This window comes from Monodelphis domestica, chromosome 3 (genome assembly GCF_027887165.1).
Source record: "Monodelphis domestica isolate mMonDom1 chromosome 3, mMonDom1.pri, whole genome shotgun sequence".
NCBI lineage: Eukaryota > Metazoa > Chordata > Mammalia > Didelphimorphia > Didelphidae > Monodelphis > Monodelphis domestica.
This window is the reverse complement of record NC_077229.1, coordinates 260,957,251-260,977,486: the sequence shown is the minus strand read 5'-3', so window position 1 is coordinate 260,977,486 and position 20,236 is coordinate 260,957,251. Positions and strand designations below refer to the sequence as shown.

Genomic DNA, 20,236 nt, shown 5'->3' with positions numbered 1-20,236 from the left:
CTCTGCTGTCCTTTCCCCTGAAGGCCAAAGTTAGACAGCTAAACAGAAGGGCATAGGCCATGGGTTCTAAACAGATGTGGGGGTCCATGAACTAGTTTTATTTTTTTTAATATTTTGATGAATGCATTTCAATATAGTTGGTTTCATTAGACTGCCCTAGGGGCCCATGACACTTGGTTAAAAACCCCTGGCATAGTTTCTTGGTGAGATTCAGAAAGAAAGGACCTAACTAGTAAAAAAATATTCAATAGATTTATGGTTTCTCTACAGCTCCTTCTAGCAAGGAGACAAGAAATCTGGTATCTTGGTGCCTTAATTAAAAGAGAAATTAAAGTAGCATTTTAATAATAATGAAGGCAGTTGAAAGAATCCTAGCTTGCCAGTCAAGATACCTGGATTCTACACATATCTCTGCTAATAATTTTATGTGTGAATCCTAGACTATAATAGAATAATGGAATATTATGAATAGAGGGGTTGATTGTTTTTTACATTTATTTTTTTTAACACTTACCTTCCAAGATAAAAAAGCAGTAAGTTCTAGGCAATTGAAGTTAAATGACTTGCCCAGGTACACATAGGTAGGTAGTGCCTGAGGACAAATTTGAACCCAGGACATCCTGTTTCTATCCTCTGAGTCACTTCTCCAGGAGTTGACTTTAAATATGAAGTCTGCCTCCCCTCCTTTTTTGAATGAGGAAATTGAGGTCAAAAGAGATGAAATGCTTTGTACACAATAGTCATTTAACCTTTTAACTTCTATTTTCCTTTTAATGACAATACCATTCTTCCAAGTCTTTCAGCCTAGAAATAACTTAGTAATTTCTCATACCCTACATTCATCAAGCTCATTCTTACCAACAACAATCTAGGAGAAGGTGCTGGATTTGGAGTCTGACAATTTGAGTTTGAAACTTCATTCAGCTATTTACTTTTGTGAACTTAGATAAGTTACTTTCCTCTCTGTTCTCCCTTTTCTTCCCTAGAATGTGAGAGGATTGGATTCAGTGACCTTTAAGGTCCCTTCCAACTCCAAAATATGTGAACTCATGATTGATATAGGCTTTTAGGACCATTGTCCTATACTATGGCAATTACTTACTAGCTGACCTCTTCCAACTGTCCATCCAGTTCTCTTCCCCCTTCATATCCTCTTTCTGTCTGTCCTTCATCCTCCCACCAAAGAAAAATTCATGATGTCTGGATATATCACACTCCCCTGCTCAAAAAACTTTCGGGGATTCCACAATGTCCCTGGAATAAAACATGATACTTAAAGAAAGAACTGCCTTTTGCTTTTTTAGTCACCATCTCTTAATAAAGTCCCTAGCATGTAACAGAAGCTTAAGAACTTATTGTTGTCTTATGGACTGATTTCTTTAAGACCCAATTCAGATGTCATTTTTCTCATATATTATAAATACATATATTTGCATGTCATCTCTCCCCCGTTATATTGTTAGCTCCTTAAGCATAGGGACCAGCTATACCTCTTTCTTGTATCCTCAGCACTTAGCACAGTGCATGGCATGTAGTAGGGGCTTAAATGTTTTTCTGATTTATTGATCAATCTTATGAAGTCTAAAGTAGATGTGGGATGGTTCTTTGAATCACTCTTGCCACTCTGTTTGACTAAAGAGATGAAGATGGAAACAATGGTCTATGCTCTGAAGGAGCTTAAAAGCTAGCAGAGGGATGACGATGATGATAATGGTGATAATGATGATAGTATGCAGAGAGCACCTTAAATTTAACAAAGCCTCATGCGTGTTATCTCATTCTTGTGGCAGGGATCAAATAATATATTTAAAAGGCTTTGTAAAACTTAAAGTGCTATATTAATAGCAATTATTATTATTGCTCTAATAATGATAATTATCCCACTACTAACTTTTATTTTTTCAGGCTAGAGATAATTGTTTTTCATCTTTTAATTTTTCATAATAATAGTTATTAAACACCAGCTATGTACCAGGCACTGTGCTGAGCACTGGGGATACAAAAGAAGGCAGACAGTTCTTGCCCTCAATGAGACTATAATCTAATGTGGGAGACAACATGAAAACAAATATATACAAACAAGTTGTACATGGAATAAATAGGAAATAATTACTAGAAGGAAGACACTAAAATTAATTATCCAAGGTCAAGATAGAGACTGGATTTGAGTTGGGAGAACAACAGGCTTTCTTTGGGGAATTTGATCAGGGTTCCTCCTCAAATCACTCTAGGCTTCTCCCCAAGTCACAGATGCATGTTCTTATTCTTCCATGTAATGTAATATTCTTCCATGTAATGCATTGAATCATAAAAGCTACATTATCCTAAGAATTAAAGTCCCAAATGGCTGGGGGAAAGGAGTTTGACTGTTGCAGTTCAGGCAAACACAATATTTCCCATACTTGATGTTCCCTATGGTGAATATTCCATCTTCTGCTTCCATGACTTAGAGTGCCTACAAAATGTCTTCCTTTAAGACTGCAAAACATTACCACTAGTGAGTCGTGTAGGAAAAATGACTTTAAGAATACCATCAGGAAGATCTATAATCATAAAAAAAGTTTACCATTGACATCCATGCAGCCAAGAGATTCCCTTCTTCCCCCTTAGAGGATTTATGGGAGGACAGGGTGGGCAGAAATAGATGGGCTGTGATTTTCAACATTGGAGTGGGTAAAGATTACAGTAGCTTCCTTATGCTAATAAGCAAAGGAGCCCCAGAAAAGCTCAAAAACTCCTGTCACCTTAACCAAATAAAAACAAGTTATAACAGTCCAAAGCCCACTCTTTTTCATATACAGGGAGTTTGTATACCATCTAGCCACCAGTTTCCTAAAATTCTTCCCTCCTCTGTCTATTATGCTAGGTTTTTCAGGACTAAGGCATGGTTGTGCCAGACTCAGATAAGAAATCTTACCCAAAAACCCACCATACTGTATTTATTTGAGAGAGGGTGCCTCATTCTGTCTGAAATCTCAATGGAGCACCTAAATCCATCCAGGATCCTAGTGGTTCATTCTTCCTGACTGTTTTTTTCATTCATTTTCTGAGTCTTTTCAATAAAGCTGGTTTACTTTTACTGTCTTATATGCTTGGGGTTTCCTTGTGTAGGACTTGGACATTTCAAATATTCCTAAATCTGGACTAAGAAAGAGAATATGATTTCACTGGCCCTTTCTAGTTTCTATATTCTATTAGATAATATTGAAGTTAAGATATTTTGTTCTCTGAACTCACAGAAAGTCAGAAGTCATCTAGAAAAAGTTATGACAGTGTTTTTTCTTTGAAACAATATGATTTATTGTTTCAAAAATAAGCCAAATTTCAATAAGCCAAAGACTGGGCCCATATTCCTGACTGTTAGAATATAGAATAGTTCAAAACACTTACAGACAGTGAGTTCCAACCTTCACCTCAACTTCCCTGACATCTATCAAGGGCACACCTGGGTAAATCAGCTTTGGGTACCAGGTTTTTAAAGTTAGAAACCGCCAAAATAAAGGAATCTTGATCAGGCAAAACATATCTGAAAACTGAAGAAGTGAAGCTAGAATAGGGATAAGAAAGGGTGACTACAGAAGAAGTTCACTGGATGATTTTCCAAGTTAATAGAAAGGAGCTATAAAGGAGTTATGACATGCAATTGGACTGGGCCTTCCTGCTGGGAAGGAATATAAAAACTTGGGGAAAATGAAGACTCCCTATCCTAAGGGTCTTTATCTTTATTTCTGTAAGTTCTTAGCTTTCTAATCTGTCATAAACAGAAGTCTCCTATATGGATAATCCTTTGGTTTTTTGTTGTTGTTTTTTTTGAGATAAAAGATAATATAGATGATTTCTCTCCTAGAGAGATATTTTTTTTTTTTTGATTCTGTAGTTTAGAGTATAGATTTGGCAGTGGTTTGGCAAGGAATAAGAGTCTATTACCTTGTTTTTCTTTTTCTGGCAGCTTAGTGTAATAGAAAACTAAGCTGAAGTCCCAACCCATCCACTTAGTGATTACTTTAGGTAGGCCTCTTAGCTTCTCTGAGGTTAAGTTTCCTCCCTTGTAAAATAGGGATAATAATACCTTACCTGGCCACTTCACAGGAGTATTGTGAGGATGAGCTCGCTTCAGAATCAGAAAGACAAGGTTTCAAGTTGTATCTCTGACACCTACTGGCCTCGTAAGTCCAAGAAAGTCACTTACCCTCCATATGCCTTAATTTCCTCATCTGAAAATGGATTACTAACAGTACCTTTCTACTGCTAAAGAACAGTATCTAGGACAGAGTAAGAACAATATAAAGTTGTTGTTATTATTAACTGTTGTTGTTCAGTTATGACTACTTTAGGGTTTTCTTGGGAAAGAGTGGATTGCTATTTCTTTATAAATCTCTCTTTATAGATAAGGAAACTGAGACAAATAGGGTTAAGTGACTTGACTAGGTTGACACAGCCTCTAATCATCTGAATCTAGATTTGAACTCAGCACTCTATCCATTTTGCCACTTAGCTGCCCATTAGCTATCATTAACTATTATTTGAGCCTCCAGTATCCCTAGCAATTCTCTAAGACTAAATTATAGAGAAAATGTCTGTATATATTGATAGAGAATGTTTCAATTATTAACTCATAGGCTTAGCCAAAAAATGGAAATCACCTCGGAAAAATTATTAATAAAACCATCTTTTGAAGGAGTAATTTATTTGATAGAGAAAGATGACCTGAGCAGATGAATAACTATGCTCATATCACTAATTTCCCAAGTTTTTTAATCTCTTTTTAGCCACTCCATTATGGCAACCCTATGAAGATTACTATCATTGTCTTTATTTCATGGGTGAAAAAACAGAGACCCAGAAGACCTACTTGTCTTTGTTAGGGTAACAGAAGGAGAGCCAGGCTCAACTCAGCCCCGCTGTGCATTGCTACTTGACCTGAAAAATCATTTACTTCCTGATCAAGTGTTTTAGAAAAGACTGTCTGTAGGAGTGCTAATCACTAACCAAACTTAGCCCTCTTGGACATTCTACTCTAGACATTTACCAGAGAACATGAGGAATTGGGGGTGGGAGGAGAGGAAAAAAAGAAAACTGGGTTTCATAGAGCCTAGTTCTTATTTCTGGATCATTCAACATGAGCTTTGTTTTCCAAGTTAGATCTAGAACCCAGAGGTCTTTAAAAAAAAAAGGAAATCTGTACTCATTCTCCTATGAAAATTTAGGGGGTCAATTGCCAGGATACATAGGCAAATTACATATAGACATGTGTATAAGTACTATAGAGAACCAAAGTAGGTACAAGAAATTATCTTTGGGTTCTATCCAAGATAATCTGGCAGTCACTAATTCTGTGGTGGAGGCCAAGAATGACAGGAACAACCAGTTTAACTCTTCAGTTGCCCCCTCAAAATGTCATGAGATACCTATTATTTTAATTAAAATTTTGAAGTCATTTTTATAACCTAGATTTCCCCCTCTATACTTTTGCCTCCTCTACCTTGAGAACAATTTCTTATAACAAAAATGTTTTTTGAAAAAGGAAAACAAAATAAACAGCAAAACCAATCAATACTTTGAAAAAATCTGACTGATATGCAAAGTTCTATGCCTATAAACCTCTAAATCCCACAAAGGAATAATAGAAGATATCTTCTCATCTTTCCTCTTTGGAGACAAGTTTATTCTTTATAATTTCTCAACATTTCAGTTACTTTGTGGTAGTTGCTCTTTCCAAATACATTATTACAATATTGAGTATTGTTGCCCTAATTCTATGTAATTTACTTTATATCCGTTCATCTAAATCTTTCCATGCTTTTCTGTATTCCTCATGTCCATTTTTAATAGCACAATATCCTATTACATTTATATGTCACAATTTGTTTAGTCAATTAATAGATACTGTTTCCATTTCTCTGCTATGATGAAAAGTGCTATTCTAAATATTTTGCTACATATGATGCCTTTTTTGTCATTTTGTATTTCCTCAGAATATATGCCCATAAGCATAATCCATGGGACAAATTGCATTCACATTTTAGTCATTCCCTTTGAATAAATCCAAATAGTTTCCATATAAACACTTGTACTAACTGGTACAAATACTACTAATTCCAAGCTCCACCAGCAATGTATCAGTGTACCTGTCTTTCTACAAGTCATCCAACATTGACTATTTGTGCCTTTATCATCTCTTCCTATAATTAAAGATTTGGAACATTCTTTCATGTCATTGTTAATAGTTTTCTATTCCTTTGAGAACTGCTTATTTACATGAAGTTAGGTGCTATGTTGTTTACTCAGTTGAGGATGGCTTTGGTCTTCTACATTTCTGTTAGTTGTCCATATATCTTAGAAAACAGAATATTTGAAATATTTCATACAGAGGTACTTTTTCATAATTAGCTATTTCTTCTTATCTTGGCTACATTAATTTTGTTTGTTCAAAAGCTTTCCAGGTTAGGGGGCAGCTGGGTAGCTCAGTGGATTGAGAGCCAGGCCTAGAGATGGGAGGTCCTAGGTTCAAATCTGGCCTCAGACACTTCCCAGCTGTGTGACCCTGGGCAAGTCACTTGACCCCCATTGCCTAGCCCTTACCACTCTTCTGCCTTGGAGCCAATACACAGTATTGACTCCAAGATGGAAGGTAAGGGTTTTAAAAAAAAAAAGCTTTCCAGGTTCATATAATCCGAAGTAACTATGTTATTTTTTGTAATTGCTTCTGTCCTTGTTTCATTAAGAATTTACCCCCTACTCATAACTATGAAAGGTATATTATCTTTTTTTGTAGTATGATTTTAATATCCATGTCACATATCCATTTAAAATTTATTGTGACATACAGTTTAAGATGTTGGTCTAAACCTAATTTCTTCTTGACTGCTTTCCAGTTTTTACAGCAGTTCTTATAAAATAGGAAGCTCCTTCCTAGATAATTTATGTTTTTAAGTTTATCAAATAATTGGTTATTGAATTCAATTATTTCAGATTCTTCTCTTGTAATATTGAATATATGTAATATAGACCTGCTCTTCTATTTTTTTAAACTGGTACCAAAAAGTTTTGATAGTTGCTGCTTTATAAGGCAGTTTGAAGTCTGGAAGTGTTGTTCTCCCCCCAACCCCCATTCCTACCTTTTACACTCTTTGATGTTTCCAGTATAGATCTTCTGTTGCTCCAAATGAATTTTATTATTGCATATACTCTATAAAGTATACCTTTGGCAGTTTGATTGGAATCACACTAAATCCATAACTTGACTGGCAGTATTGTCTTTATTTCACTGACATAGCTCAGCCAGGAACACTGAATATTAACATGAGTTTCTTCAGGGTAGGGATAGTCGTTTTGCCCCTTTTCTTTCTTTCTTCCTTCCTTTTTTTTTCTTTCTTTCTTTCTTTCTTTCTTTCTTTTTTTTGCACAATCCTTAGCACACCTGGCATATTGTAGGCATTTAATAAACATTTATTGAATTAAATTGAATATTTGTCTAGCTACTTAAATTCTTAATTTCTTTAAGGATTAATTAAACAGTGGATGCACTGATTTATCAGTATAACATGTATAGTATATTATATAACATATTGATTTTTATCTTAGTAGATAGATTTCTAGATATTTTATTCATTTTATAGTTGCTTATAATAGATTTTTCCTGTCTTCAATTGCCTTCTGGATTTTGTTATCATTGTCTAGAAATTCCCTTTGGTTTTGTGGGTTCATTTTGTAGTTTGCAGCTAAACTGAAGCTATTATCTCATTTAGTTTTTTGTTTGTTTGATACTCTCAAATGTTCAGAGTAAACTATGTGTCATTTAGCAAAGAGGGTCAGTTGTATTTCCTCTTTGCCTGTCTTTATTGTGCCTTCAATTCCTTTATCTTGTCTTATTGCCATTGTTAACATTTCTAGAATAATTTGAAACAATAGACCATCCTTGCTTTATGCCTCTATTTAATTGGAAAGCTTTTTGTATATCCCTAAAATGCATGTTATGCTTACTTTTAGTTTTACGTAAATACTTTTTATCATTTTTTACAAAGATTATTCTGTGCCTTTATTAGTTGGTCTCATTCTCTACTTCTCACTTCCACATATATCCATCAGACTGTACGCTTCTCTTTTTTGACTGTTCTTACTCTTCTTCCCTTTCAAGGATTTCTTTGCTATTTATTTTCATAAGCTTTCACCTGTATGGAAATGATGGAGAGACAGTCGTGGGATTCAGCCTCATGATTTTCCTCAGACTGGAAAGTCCTCTGAGGATGCCCCTGAGTGTGGCTCTAAAGTTACAAATCTACTTTGAAAGAAGCTTAAAGTATGAGTTTCAGGCCCAGTTGCTTAGAAGATATGAGGCAGATATATCCTATAAACTATAGGGCACCCAAACATAAACTCTCCAGAACCCTTCTGAAGTTATTCATTCCAAAAACAATTCTCAGGTGCCTACTGTGCTATATGCTCTGAGAGATTCAAAGGGGAAAAAAAGAGTTAAGGTCCCTGTTGCTGAAGAACTTATAAGCTAGTACTATCGGATGTCAGGGAAACAAATTACTTTGTTTGTCCAAACCCCACCCCAGTCAAATTCCTGTTAACCTCCTCAAAGCTTGACCCTGTTGTTTAGTTTATCCTTATTCCTCACTTGGAATATTTAATCACAGAGGGGTATGAAGTACTTAATACAAAGAGTTCATTTATATGGACCACGCTCTTGTCAATAGCAATCCCCTTCTCAGAGAGACATCAAGAGTTTATTATTCTACTTAGCTGTTACTAGAAAACAAACCAAAACAAAACAACAACAGAAGAGACACCAAAAACTTAAGGTTAGGAAAACGTTTAGCTATATTTCTGCAAATTCTGATTAATATCTCATTAGTTGTTCAACTTCTCTATTGAAACAGGTGTGTTTGGTGCATGAACCATCAGATCTCAACTCTGATCATTTAACCTTCTTTTACATGTCATTATAATAAATTAAAGTGGGCAATTTTCCGTTGCTCTATTCTTTTGAGGAGAGAGATTGTTCTCTTCCTCTGAGTCTTTTTTCTTTGCCATAAATAAATGAATGAATGAATAACTAAATTAATAAACGATATTCAATCCCATTTGAATGTCTGTCTTCTCTAGTTATAGCTTGAGCTAATTGTCAGGGAATTTCTTTATTCTCTTCCAAGATCTCACTACTTTGCTCCATTCATTCAGCAAGCATTTACTAAGGACCTACTATGTGTCAATTATTGTGCTAGGTGCTAAGGATACAAAGATAAAAATTAAATGGTCACTGCCCTCTAGGAACTTGCATTCTTTTGGTGATACATCCTTTCCCCCACTTTCTGTTTTACTCCCTACCAGCTATATAATCTCAAGAGTCCTGCCTGTAAATTGGAATGTCATCACTATTTCTCCAATCTAACATGTCATAAAAATAACCCCACTTTATTCATCTCAGCAATTAAATAAAATCTAAAATCTCAATAAACATGAATTTCAAAGCTTTGATGACACAAATTTTGGCATCCTACACACACACACACACACACACACACACACACACACACACACAAACCTTCTATTTATAACCATGTTGGTATAAAACTAATTGCTCCATTTGCAACATCATTTCATCTATGTTTCCATTTTACATGGAGTTGGTTTGCCTAGTGAACAAAACTTTAATATCTACATAAGTATCTGTACTAATTCAATGTAGCTCACTTTGGAAGAATTAATGTTTATTCTAATAATGTTGCTATTCTTCAAAACATTTCTGAAATTACCTTCAGAAAATGTGGAATTTTTAAAAATACTTAATTAAAGGTAGATTTAAATATTGAAAAAAGCCAAAAGTTATTTGAAACCAATTATGGTGAATAAGGTAGAAACCAAATAGTCCTGAATAACTGGATTTGTTGGAAACCTGGCTACGAACTCTTTGCTGAATTCCAGAGTTAAATTCTGATCACATTCAATAGTACAGTTTTATGTCAAAAATACAGAGAAATTGTAGAGTAACAAAACTGATTTCTTGTGTGGCTCTTAAACTAATTCCAAAGTTATCATCATCATCCACTAACATTTATTAAATACCTACTATTCTCAAGAGCCTATCAATTTCCAAAAAGTCACAGCTCATATTTACTGATAAGTTGTAGAGCTCCGGGTGTGGAGGAGCAGCAAGAATTTGGGATGGTTGTTTTCTAGTACTGCATGTCCATTTAGCAAAGTAAATATCATGCAAGGTAGGAAAGGGGATAGAGAATAAGAAGTCTTACTAGTAGAAAAAATAATGACTCTATCTTTCAGGAGGCATGACATTAAAGGAGAAAAAGGACAAGTCATTAAGGTTTATAGGGACTTTCTTGCAGTCAAACCATAAAGGCAACAGAAAGTTCCTGGCTCAGCAAGGGGTGGTAGGTGAATTTAGAGATCTATTTTCCAAGAAATCCCAGAGGTGTTCCATGAAGGTGATACAAAAACCAAATAGAGGCAGAGCTCTCCATGCTCTTGAGTTGTTTAAATTGGGAGTTTTTTGGACCTGATATGATCTTGCAAGAAAATGGATATTGGATACAGAAGAGCATTGAATAGGGCTGTGTCTTAGAAACCTGGTTGGAAACTGCTCTTGGCTAGAACCCTAGAATACACTGCTTTTCTACACTGTTTATGCTCCCTGCTATTCAGTACCTCCATCACAGCCATGCTTAGCAGGGACTGTTGATGATTGTAAATATAACTGGGGTCAACATCTGAATGCTTTTCTCCACTAAAACATGAATCTATTGGAACTTTGTGGATAATTTTCATAATTTTCTCCTCTTGCTTCCATTCCCCTCTTTTAAGGATATGTTTATTACCAAGCACTATGATACTTTCTCTAGCCACGACCAGCCTTTTAATCACCTCAGTTGTTCATTTCCTCATGGAATAAATCCATCACTTCACTAGCTTGTATGCTTAAATGGAATTTTTTGCAAAAACCCAATTGTACTTTCTACCAAGTTGCTTGCAAAAATGGTGATGCTGTAAACACTGAGGCTATGCTCAAAAGAACTCTAACCTTCATTTTCTCAATTGAAGAAAAAAAAAACATATGCTTTTATAATGTTTTTTTGTCTTTTCCTATCCTAAATAGCTAGGTGAATGAAAAGTTTTGAGATGGAAAAACCCTTCTCCATTTTGGAATCTCATGCAGGGTCAACATTAGGCAAAAGTGAGATTAGAAAAAATTAATTTCTCATTAATGACAAAGAAAAGGCAACATAAAGAAGAAAGTACTGAATTTAGGGTCAAGCTTCTTAACTCTAGCACTAATCAGGTATATGAGCTTGGGCATCCTAGGATCATAAATTTATGGTCTAAAACTATAAGAAACCACAGAGACCACCATCAAATCCAACCCCTTTGCTTTAGATGAGGAAATTGAGGTATGTAAAAGTTAAGTGATTTTCCATTAGTCACATAGCTAGTAATTGTGTGAGATAACATTTGAACTCAGATCTTCAAAGCTCCAAATCTACTGACATTTCTTCTGTATGTCCATCCTACCTTCCATAAGCTAATGGTCTCATCTATAAAATGAAGGACTTGACTAAATGATTTCTGTTCTTTCATTTCTGAAATTCTGTTATTTGCTGCCCTCCCCTTTTTGTTTTTACCATTTCTCTTATGCTTCACCCCTTCTGCCCTCCACAACAATGCCTTCTTTTTCAGACTTTTTCTCCCCTGTAGTACACTTCTCTTCTGCAGAAGTGATAATCTAATGTGATAAAATAGGTACATTGTCTTTTCTTAATGACTTTATCAAAGTTCCCTGGACAAAGCATCTTTATTCAATTTAATAAGCATTTCTTTTTTTTTTAAATAAACCCTTATTTTCTGTCTTGGTATTGGTTCCGAGGCAGAAGAGTGATAAAGGTCAGGCAATGGGGGTTAAGTGACTTGCTCAGGATCACACAACTAGAAGTGTCTATAGTCAGATTTGAACCTAGGACCTCCCATCTCTAGGCCTGGCTCTCAATCTCAATCAGTTAGGTCACCTAACTGCCCTCCCCCAATATTTCTTATAAATTTTATTCATATTCTTTTTATATTTCCTAAATTGCCTTTGTATTCCCCCCTATTGTCTCCTCCCCCCCACAAAAACATCTCTGTTATCAAATTTTTTTAAAGAAGCAGAAGAGAAAAATAAATGAACAATCCTGATGATATAATGATAAATATAGCAAATAAATGCAATATTTCTTATTGTTGGACCTTCCCAACTCTGTAAAGTAATGGGGGGGGGGGGAAAGGTATCTTCTCGTGTTTCTTTTTTTGCAACCCAAGCTTTTAACAAGCACATCTTAAGCATCTCCTGTGGGAAAGACACTTGGAATATAAATATAGCCCCCTTACTGGGGGGTATTTTCCCAACCCCCCTAGGTTGTATACCATATTATTTACATATTTAAACCTTCATATCTTTTGTGTTAATTATATTTATTGAGATGAATATTTAGAATATTCCTTTACACCAAGGAAAAATATTGCCCTCAGGGAACACATATTCTAATTGAAGAATAGATCACTCAATTAAAATCAATCAATAGACATTTTTAAGCACCTGCTATGTACTAGACACTGTGCTAATATCATGTTCATAAGTAAATACTAAATATATAAAAAGTAATTTCAATAAAGGGGCAAGAATGCTACTAATCAGCAAGGTCTCCGGTATGTAGTGACACCCAGGATTTCATGCTTTAAGGAACACAAGATATTCTGTTGGGTATGAATAAAGAGGGCATACAAACTAGTCATGGGCTCTGTATATTCAGAGGTAAGGGAGTAGGAGATGGAGTACTGAAAAGAAGCATTAGCTAGTCATCTAGTTTAATTTGAATCAAAGTGCATGAAAGGGAGTAATACGAAATAAGGTTAGAAACCTAAGTGAAATCCAGACTATGGAGGGATTTAAATGTCCAGATGAGGATTTTATATTCTAACGGCAATAGGGAGCAATTTAAGTTGGGTTTTTTAAGTGTACTTGAAAAACATGAACATATCTTTTGTAGGAGTGTCAGTTGTGAGGATGAATTTGGAAGGGAAGACATGAAGGCAGGGAAATCAATTAGGAGACTTTTGCAATAGTCCAAGTGAGAAGTGTTGGGGACCTGAACAAGAGTAAAAGCTATGTCAATGGAGAGAAGGCAATCACTTTGAGAGATATTATGAAGGTAGAATCAAAAAATCTTGGCAACTGATTGTATAAGAATAATGCTACAGGGAAGAGGCGAGACAAAGATTATTTCAAAGCTTGTGAATCTCAGTGACTAGAAAGATGCTGGAACCACCAACAAAAATGGAGAAGTTTAGAGGAAGATTGGGTTTGAGATGAAGTAAGATGAGTTTTATCTTTGGCATATTAAGTTTGAAGTGCCTATAGTATATCTCGGTGAAGGTCAAGAGGGAGATTAGGGATGTATGTTTATATTTGAGAATCATCAGTATAGAGATGCTTGTTGAATCCATAATTGCTGATGAAATCTTCAAGCAGAAAAATGTAGATTAGAGAAAAGAGTCCCAAACAGAACTTTGAGGGATGAGCATACTTAATTTAATGCAAAGTAGCAACCCTAATTGTAAGAATTTCAGATATCTTTCAGATATCTTGACAAGCCAATGGAAGAGCTGACTAGGGACAGGTGAAACTTCCAGGCTTGTATCTAAAATAATGCTTTGGACATCTTTATTTCATCTCTTATTTCTATAGTTATGCAGATTTTATAACATACTTCAAACTGAATGTCCTAAACATCTTAAACTAATCAAGTCTGAAAGAGAACTCACCTTTCCCCTTACACTTTGCCAACCACCTACCTTCTCTATTACTGTTGAAGGTACCCCCATTCTGGAAGTCCTTTGGGCTCACAACCTAGGAGTCATCCTGGATTCCACACTATCTTATACCTTCATCTCCATGGAGGTTGCCCTTGATTTTGCCATGTTGCCTATTGATTTCACCTCTGCAACATCTCTAATATATGCTCCCTTCTCTCCTCTGATACTGCTACCTCCCTAGTGCAATCCCTCCACATCTCAAGTTATTGCTACTGTACCCTGCTGGTGGATCTGCCTGCCTCAAGTCTCTCACCACTCCAATCCACCCTCAATTCAGCCATTAAAGTGACTTGACTAAATCACAGGACCAGTAATATCACTCCCTACTCAGTACACCAATGAATCCCTATATCCTCCATGATCAAATATAATTTGCTTTATTTAGCTAATTCATGTCCTTTCATAATCTAGCCCCCTCTTACCTTTCTAATTTTCTCACACTCTACTTCCCAGCATGTTCTCTGTGATCCAGTGACACTTGTCTCTTGACTGTTACATAAACAAGACACCCCATCTCTCATTTTTTCTAGTTATCTCCTGTGCCTGGAATATTCTTCCTCTTCCACTCTACCCACTGACTTCCCTTAAGTCCCCCCGCCAAATTCCATATTTTATAGGAAATACCTTTTAATTCTAATGTGTTCTCTCTGTTAACTATTTTCCATTTATCCTGTATGTGGTTTGTTTGTATATATTCATTTATTAGACTGTAAGGTCCATAAGGGCAGAGATAGTCTTTTGTCCCTTTTTGTATCATCAGTGCTTGGCATAGTACCTGACATATAGCATACATTTAATAAATGTTTAATGATTGATCAATTGATATTAGTTCAGTATGTGTATGTATGCATATATATATATATGTGTGTGTGTATGTGTGTATGTTTATATTTTCAAGTCAGAAGACCTAGGTTCATATCCCAGCTCTACTACATAATACCTATGTGAACTTAGGTAAGTCATTAAACTTGCTAAGCCCTAATTAAAACACACAAACATATATATATATATATATATATATATACCTCTAAGACAGCTTCAAGCTTTATACATGCTATGATTCCATTATATACATAAGTTGTGAGAGTAATGTATTAATTTTCAATAAATATAAAATTACATGTATATAATTTATAAATAAGCAAATATTAATATATTGGAGTATATAATTATAAGATTTTTATTTCTAGGGATATACACTGAAAAACATTTGGAAATCACCAGCCTAGAATATGCTTTCTTCATTCAAATCCAGCTCATTCTTCAAAGCATGGTTCATTTTCCACCTCTTCTGTGAAAATCTCCAACAATAAACATTTATCAAACTGATTGGGAGAGGGAGATAAGAGGAATGGAAGGAGATGAACATTTGTTAAGTACCTCCTATGTTCCGGGCACTATGTTAAACATTGAGGCTACAAATACATACCAAAAAAAAAACCCCAAAGAGTTCTTTCCCTCAAGATATGTACATTAAGGCTTCCCACATTAATTTAGTTCTTAGTACTACTACTATCCACTTTACCGACTAATTAAATACTGTCTTATCATTCAGCATTAGTTTCACATATTTTAGTCTTAGCTCTTCCAGGATGCTTGGGAGCACTGTTGGAGTCAGGGACTCTGTCTTTAATTTATTATTCCTAAAACAGTGCTATGCACTAGCAGATGTTCAGTAAATATTTGATTGATTGATAGGTTGATTCATTTAAACAGGCTAAAGGGGAAAATGCATTATAGGAATCAGGTGTTCTTCACTGGGCTCACCATATTTTTCTGGGTCCAGAGGCTGTACTTTTCTGTGATTAATGAATGACATGTATATTGGAGCCATCATTGTATAGTTAGATTCTGTATTGTTAGAGCATGACTAGAAGTAACAAAACACTGAACAAAAGAGAAAAGTAAAGCTCTCTCCTCATTTTTACCTACTGCCTCCCTTAACTTCTTTTAATTTCCAGCAAAAATCTCATCTTCTATAGGAAGCCTTTCCCAACCCCTCTTAAGTCAAATGCTGTATGTAGCTTAATTATACATATTTGTTTTTTTATGCTCTTCTCCACCCCCCTTAGATTGTGAACTTCTTGAGGACAGGGACTGTCTTTTGCCTCCTTGTATCCCCAGTGTTTACCCTAGTGAGTGCCACATGGTAACCATTCAAGAAATTTTCACTAAGAAGAAAGTTTCTTTGTTTTTCCTTTTTCAGAAAGGCACATGGCTAGTAGACTCAACTTCAAAGGAAGAAAAAAATCTAGACTTGTGAATTTATTTTTCTTATATTCAGTCATTAAGGAGAAGCTAATTTCTAGGTATCACATTCTTCAGGGAAGTAAACATTTTTGTTCTTTAGAGCATAAGATTTGCAAGTTAATTATGTAGCCCATAACTTTTCTTTAGAGAAGAATAATCACTTTGCACAGGCTCAACAAACTGGAAAGGCACTGGAGGAGACAGCTTTTTAAAAAAGTTTCTTTCAGGGGCTAAAAACAGACATGACAAAACCCTTGAATGATATTCTGGGAGATGGTCAGTCCAGCATTTCTCTGCCTGCTGAAGCAGATGCTCCTGAACTAGGAAGGGTGTCTAGGCTTTTTGGAAACACATTCTGCAAAGTAGCAACTAAAATGCCTCCTGTTCCTAAATTATAGTCTAATCTAAGATATCCAGACAGCACAAACTTAGAAATGTGTGTGTTTCTTTTCAGTGCCAACCAGGGTAGAGAAATCTAGATTTCCTGTTTTTTTTTTTAATTTTCTTTTTCTTTTTGCTGCTGTTCACTTGGTTAAACTGATTGGCTTTGAGAATGGCAGGCACCTGTCTGAAAGGAGCCAAGCTAATGTTAGAAACACTTGGTGATCAGTAGCTGTGCTTCAACAGAGTCCAGGATTGCAGCTGCTTCCTGTTTTCTACGTGCTTTGGGCACGTTTGTGTGGATCTGATTCTACAGAAGGAGGGCATAGAGTAACAAGCAGATAAAGAAATTTAATGGGTGTACCAGGATGTCCTGGTCTGCTATCAGGAAGCTGTGTTTCTCCTGGGGTGTGGATGGAAATATAGGCAAGAAGGAAGATGTTCTACATTAGATAAAACTGAGTGAGTCAGGCATGTCTGGGAGGATTTATGCCAGTAAAACAAGAGTTTGCACAATGTGCCTGGGTTCTAGAATGTCAAGAAGAGAGCTACCCAGATGAAAAGTAAGCCTTCACTATGTTGCAGAGGCCTTCAATTATTGTGACTGCAAAATTTTAGGAAATCTTTCCATATTATATTTATTTTATAAGTTGTGGAGTTGGTTTTGTTCATTCATTCATTTGTTTTGGTTTGGTGTTAAAAGCTGTGAATACATCCAATGTCAGATGCTTCTTTTGGGGAAGGAAGAACTCAACAGAAGCTGATTCTTGAATTTAATGTATCACATACTCATCTAGAAGAAATATGATTTTAAAGAAAAGTGTCTTTATATGAACATAAAAACTTAGAGCCACAATCAACTATACATATATATTTTTTTCTTTTCTGCTACACTAAATACAGCGTTAATGTCATCAAGGGAATAAAGTTCTAGCAACCCAGGCAAGGGGAGAAATTAGCCAAATTTCACAAAATCATCATATTTCGAAACTCTTTTGGAAGAATGGATCTGAAGACTTAGACCTAGTACTTGAATCAAATCAGATGGCACACATATCTAGCAAAATTCAGATTAGTAATTTGATTTAAATATGATCAATTTACTACTGGGATGTGCTGAGAAGTTATAGACAGCCATCTCTTGGTTTCAGCAAAATTAGTTACAAAGCAAATGTCTGAAAAACTATTCCTCTTTCTCCATTAACATCCTCTACAAATTCAAAGATGCTTTGGAGGAGGAGGGGAGTGGAGGGGGGGCATATAAGAATAATATCTCATTAATTTTGGGTTTCATCTTTTAAAAATTGGAAAGGATCTTTGAGATTATCTATTTCTACCCCCTCATTTTTTCAGTCTAGGTAACGGAAGTCCCTAGAATTAATGTATGAATGAATGAATGGACATTAACCAAGCATTTGTGCCAAACATTGTGCTAAGTACTGAGAATATGAATAGAAAAAGCAACACAATCCCTGCCCTGAAGGAACTCATACTTTATTTGGGTTGGGGGAAACACATACAAATGTTCATTACAGGGCAGATGGCAAGGTCCAAGGGTGCTGACTCTACATAAGTAGATCAAATAATAATGCCAGAGGTCTGCAGGATGTAGAGGCAAGGCAGATGGCAAGGCCTGGAGGACCTTAGGATGCACTGGCAGAACAAATGATAAGGTCTAGTTGTCCACCATCTCACACTGGAATAGAATAGTTTCCATTTAATCTCAATCATATGAGTACTCAGATCGCTCAGATATGTTCTAGGCACCTTGCCCAGGATCATCCAAGTAGTAAACAAAACTCGAATTTGAACCTACTTCTCCTGGTTTGCAATACTATCCCTTTTTGCATAAGACAACTATCCTACTCCATTTCAGTAGAGTGCTAGAAATTTTTGATAAGGAAGTAGTTAATATGGTGGCCATTTTCCTTTGGAGAATTTTCCCTAGTAGGAGATTTCCCCTCCTTTATTAATCAGACTCTTACCTTTGAGAATCTCCTGATTTCAATGTTATAACTTTATTCCCATCTTTATTTCTTTTGACCTTACAATGTCAGACAGACACAATAGCAAAAGTACACATTTGAAAGAATGTACCAACTGGCAAATGAGATACAGAATGAAAAAAAAAACAATTATAGTATATCCAGGTGAGAAAGAATGAATTTATTGCTTACTTTATCAGTTAGAATGTTCACTTAGAATGAGGTATATCTATTGCGCTACCTTAGAAAAATTCTGTACCTATTTTCCTTCCTCCAAATAAAACACCTACAGTCTTCAATATATGATTTTATGAAACTAGAAATGTCCAGAAAATTTTAAACCAGAAAGTGCTCAGTATTGCAAACTTCTTTATAGAGTTAGTTTTCCTTAGCCACTCCCTAACAAAGAAAGAACAGGAAATGAATGTTTATTGTAATTTAGCTATATATAGTATAAACACAATTCTCTAAATCTAGGTAATTTTCCTGAGCCTTGCCCCTTTTGTAATTTTGATTACTAGTTTTTAAGGGAGAAAAAAAGCACAGGTGATGAAAACAAATGGACCATAACCTGTAGTATGTGGATCAGCCATGCATATGTGATGAAAATTCATTCTATAAATCATAATGAACCAGTTAAGGCTTGTTTAGAGATTCAGTCAAAAAAAAATACAATCTCCCCCCCAAAAAAATCCCCTTAACTTTTTTCTTGTGTTTCCAAAAGGTCAAATGCTGCAAATACTGGCCAGATGACACGGAGATATATAAAGACATTAAAGTTACCCTAATAGAAACAGAACTTCTAGCAGAATATGTAATTCGAACATTTGCCGTGGAAAAGGTAAGTTTTCATTCTATCTTGGTGAAGCTGTAATACTATGAATGTCAACTTTTGCTATAGTAAACTTATCAATTTTTGATTCATCTGGAATAATTTAAATGTGATCCTACCTGAAGGCAAGAGGCTAAACTAGAGGCTTTCTCTCAATCACTTTCCACTCTTGTATTCTTTGACCAGCAAAGTCCTATATCTACAGACAATCTTTGTTATAGAACATTGGGTTTGTAGTCAAGAGACCTAAATTCAAATTCTAGCTTTACTGGAGTCCAAATCATTTCATCTATCTCAGTCTCACTTTCTACATTTGTAAAATACTATAGTATAGTAAAGATACTATTTTCACTAAATAGCTTAGGAGACCATTGAGAGGGAAGTGTTTTGTAAATCCTAAAGTGCTATGTAAATATTAATTATTCTCATAAGAAACTACCTTTTGCAGCCAATCCAAAAGGCAGGTTTCATTGATTTCCCTAGCTATACAGATGGGATGAATCATCTACCTCCCATATCTTTGTTTTTCATCTAGCTGGTGGCATCTTTCTGTTCGTTTTTCCTATTCAGAAATATAATGGTTAATTTTCCTCATGCTCTTTACCTACTATCATTAAATGTGTAACTGAAAAGTACAACTAAGACATTTTGGTTAGTGGTTGGTAATGGGTTCACAGAAGCACAGTTGAGATGTAGGTCTCAACTCTATCTGGAAATCTTCTGTTGCCCTAATTATTTTCAGGCCTAGGCTTAGCACAGATTGTAGTAACTTTGGAAGACACGATGGTGCTCTGTTATACATGGGATGCTCTTAGATATGCCAACAACAGAATTTCTAATGTTATAACAATGTTCCTTTATTCTCACTTTTCCTTTGGTCTTTTGTCTCAGTTGAGGGGCACACTTAGCTCTGCCCTAAACATAG

General features: G+C 35.5%; 1 protein-coding gene across 10 annotated transcripts in view; it reads left to right on the top strand.

Moving 5' to 3' along the window:
• The window catches only part of PTPRM (protein tyrosine phosphatase receptor type M), a 1,053,679-nt gene that overhangs the window by 981,697 nt on the left and 51,746 nt on the right, over positions 1 to 20,236 (top strand). For all 10 annotated transcript variants that reach the window (XM_056820784.1, XM_016432809.2, XM_056820785.1 and 7 more), the window contains one exon: positions 19,204 to 19,320. In XM_056820784.1, coding sequence (XP_056676762.1) covers positions 19,204 to 19,320 — 117 coding nt within the window. The remainder of the gene's footprint in view (positions 1 to 19,203; positions 19,321 to 20,236) is intronic.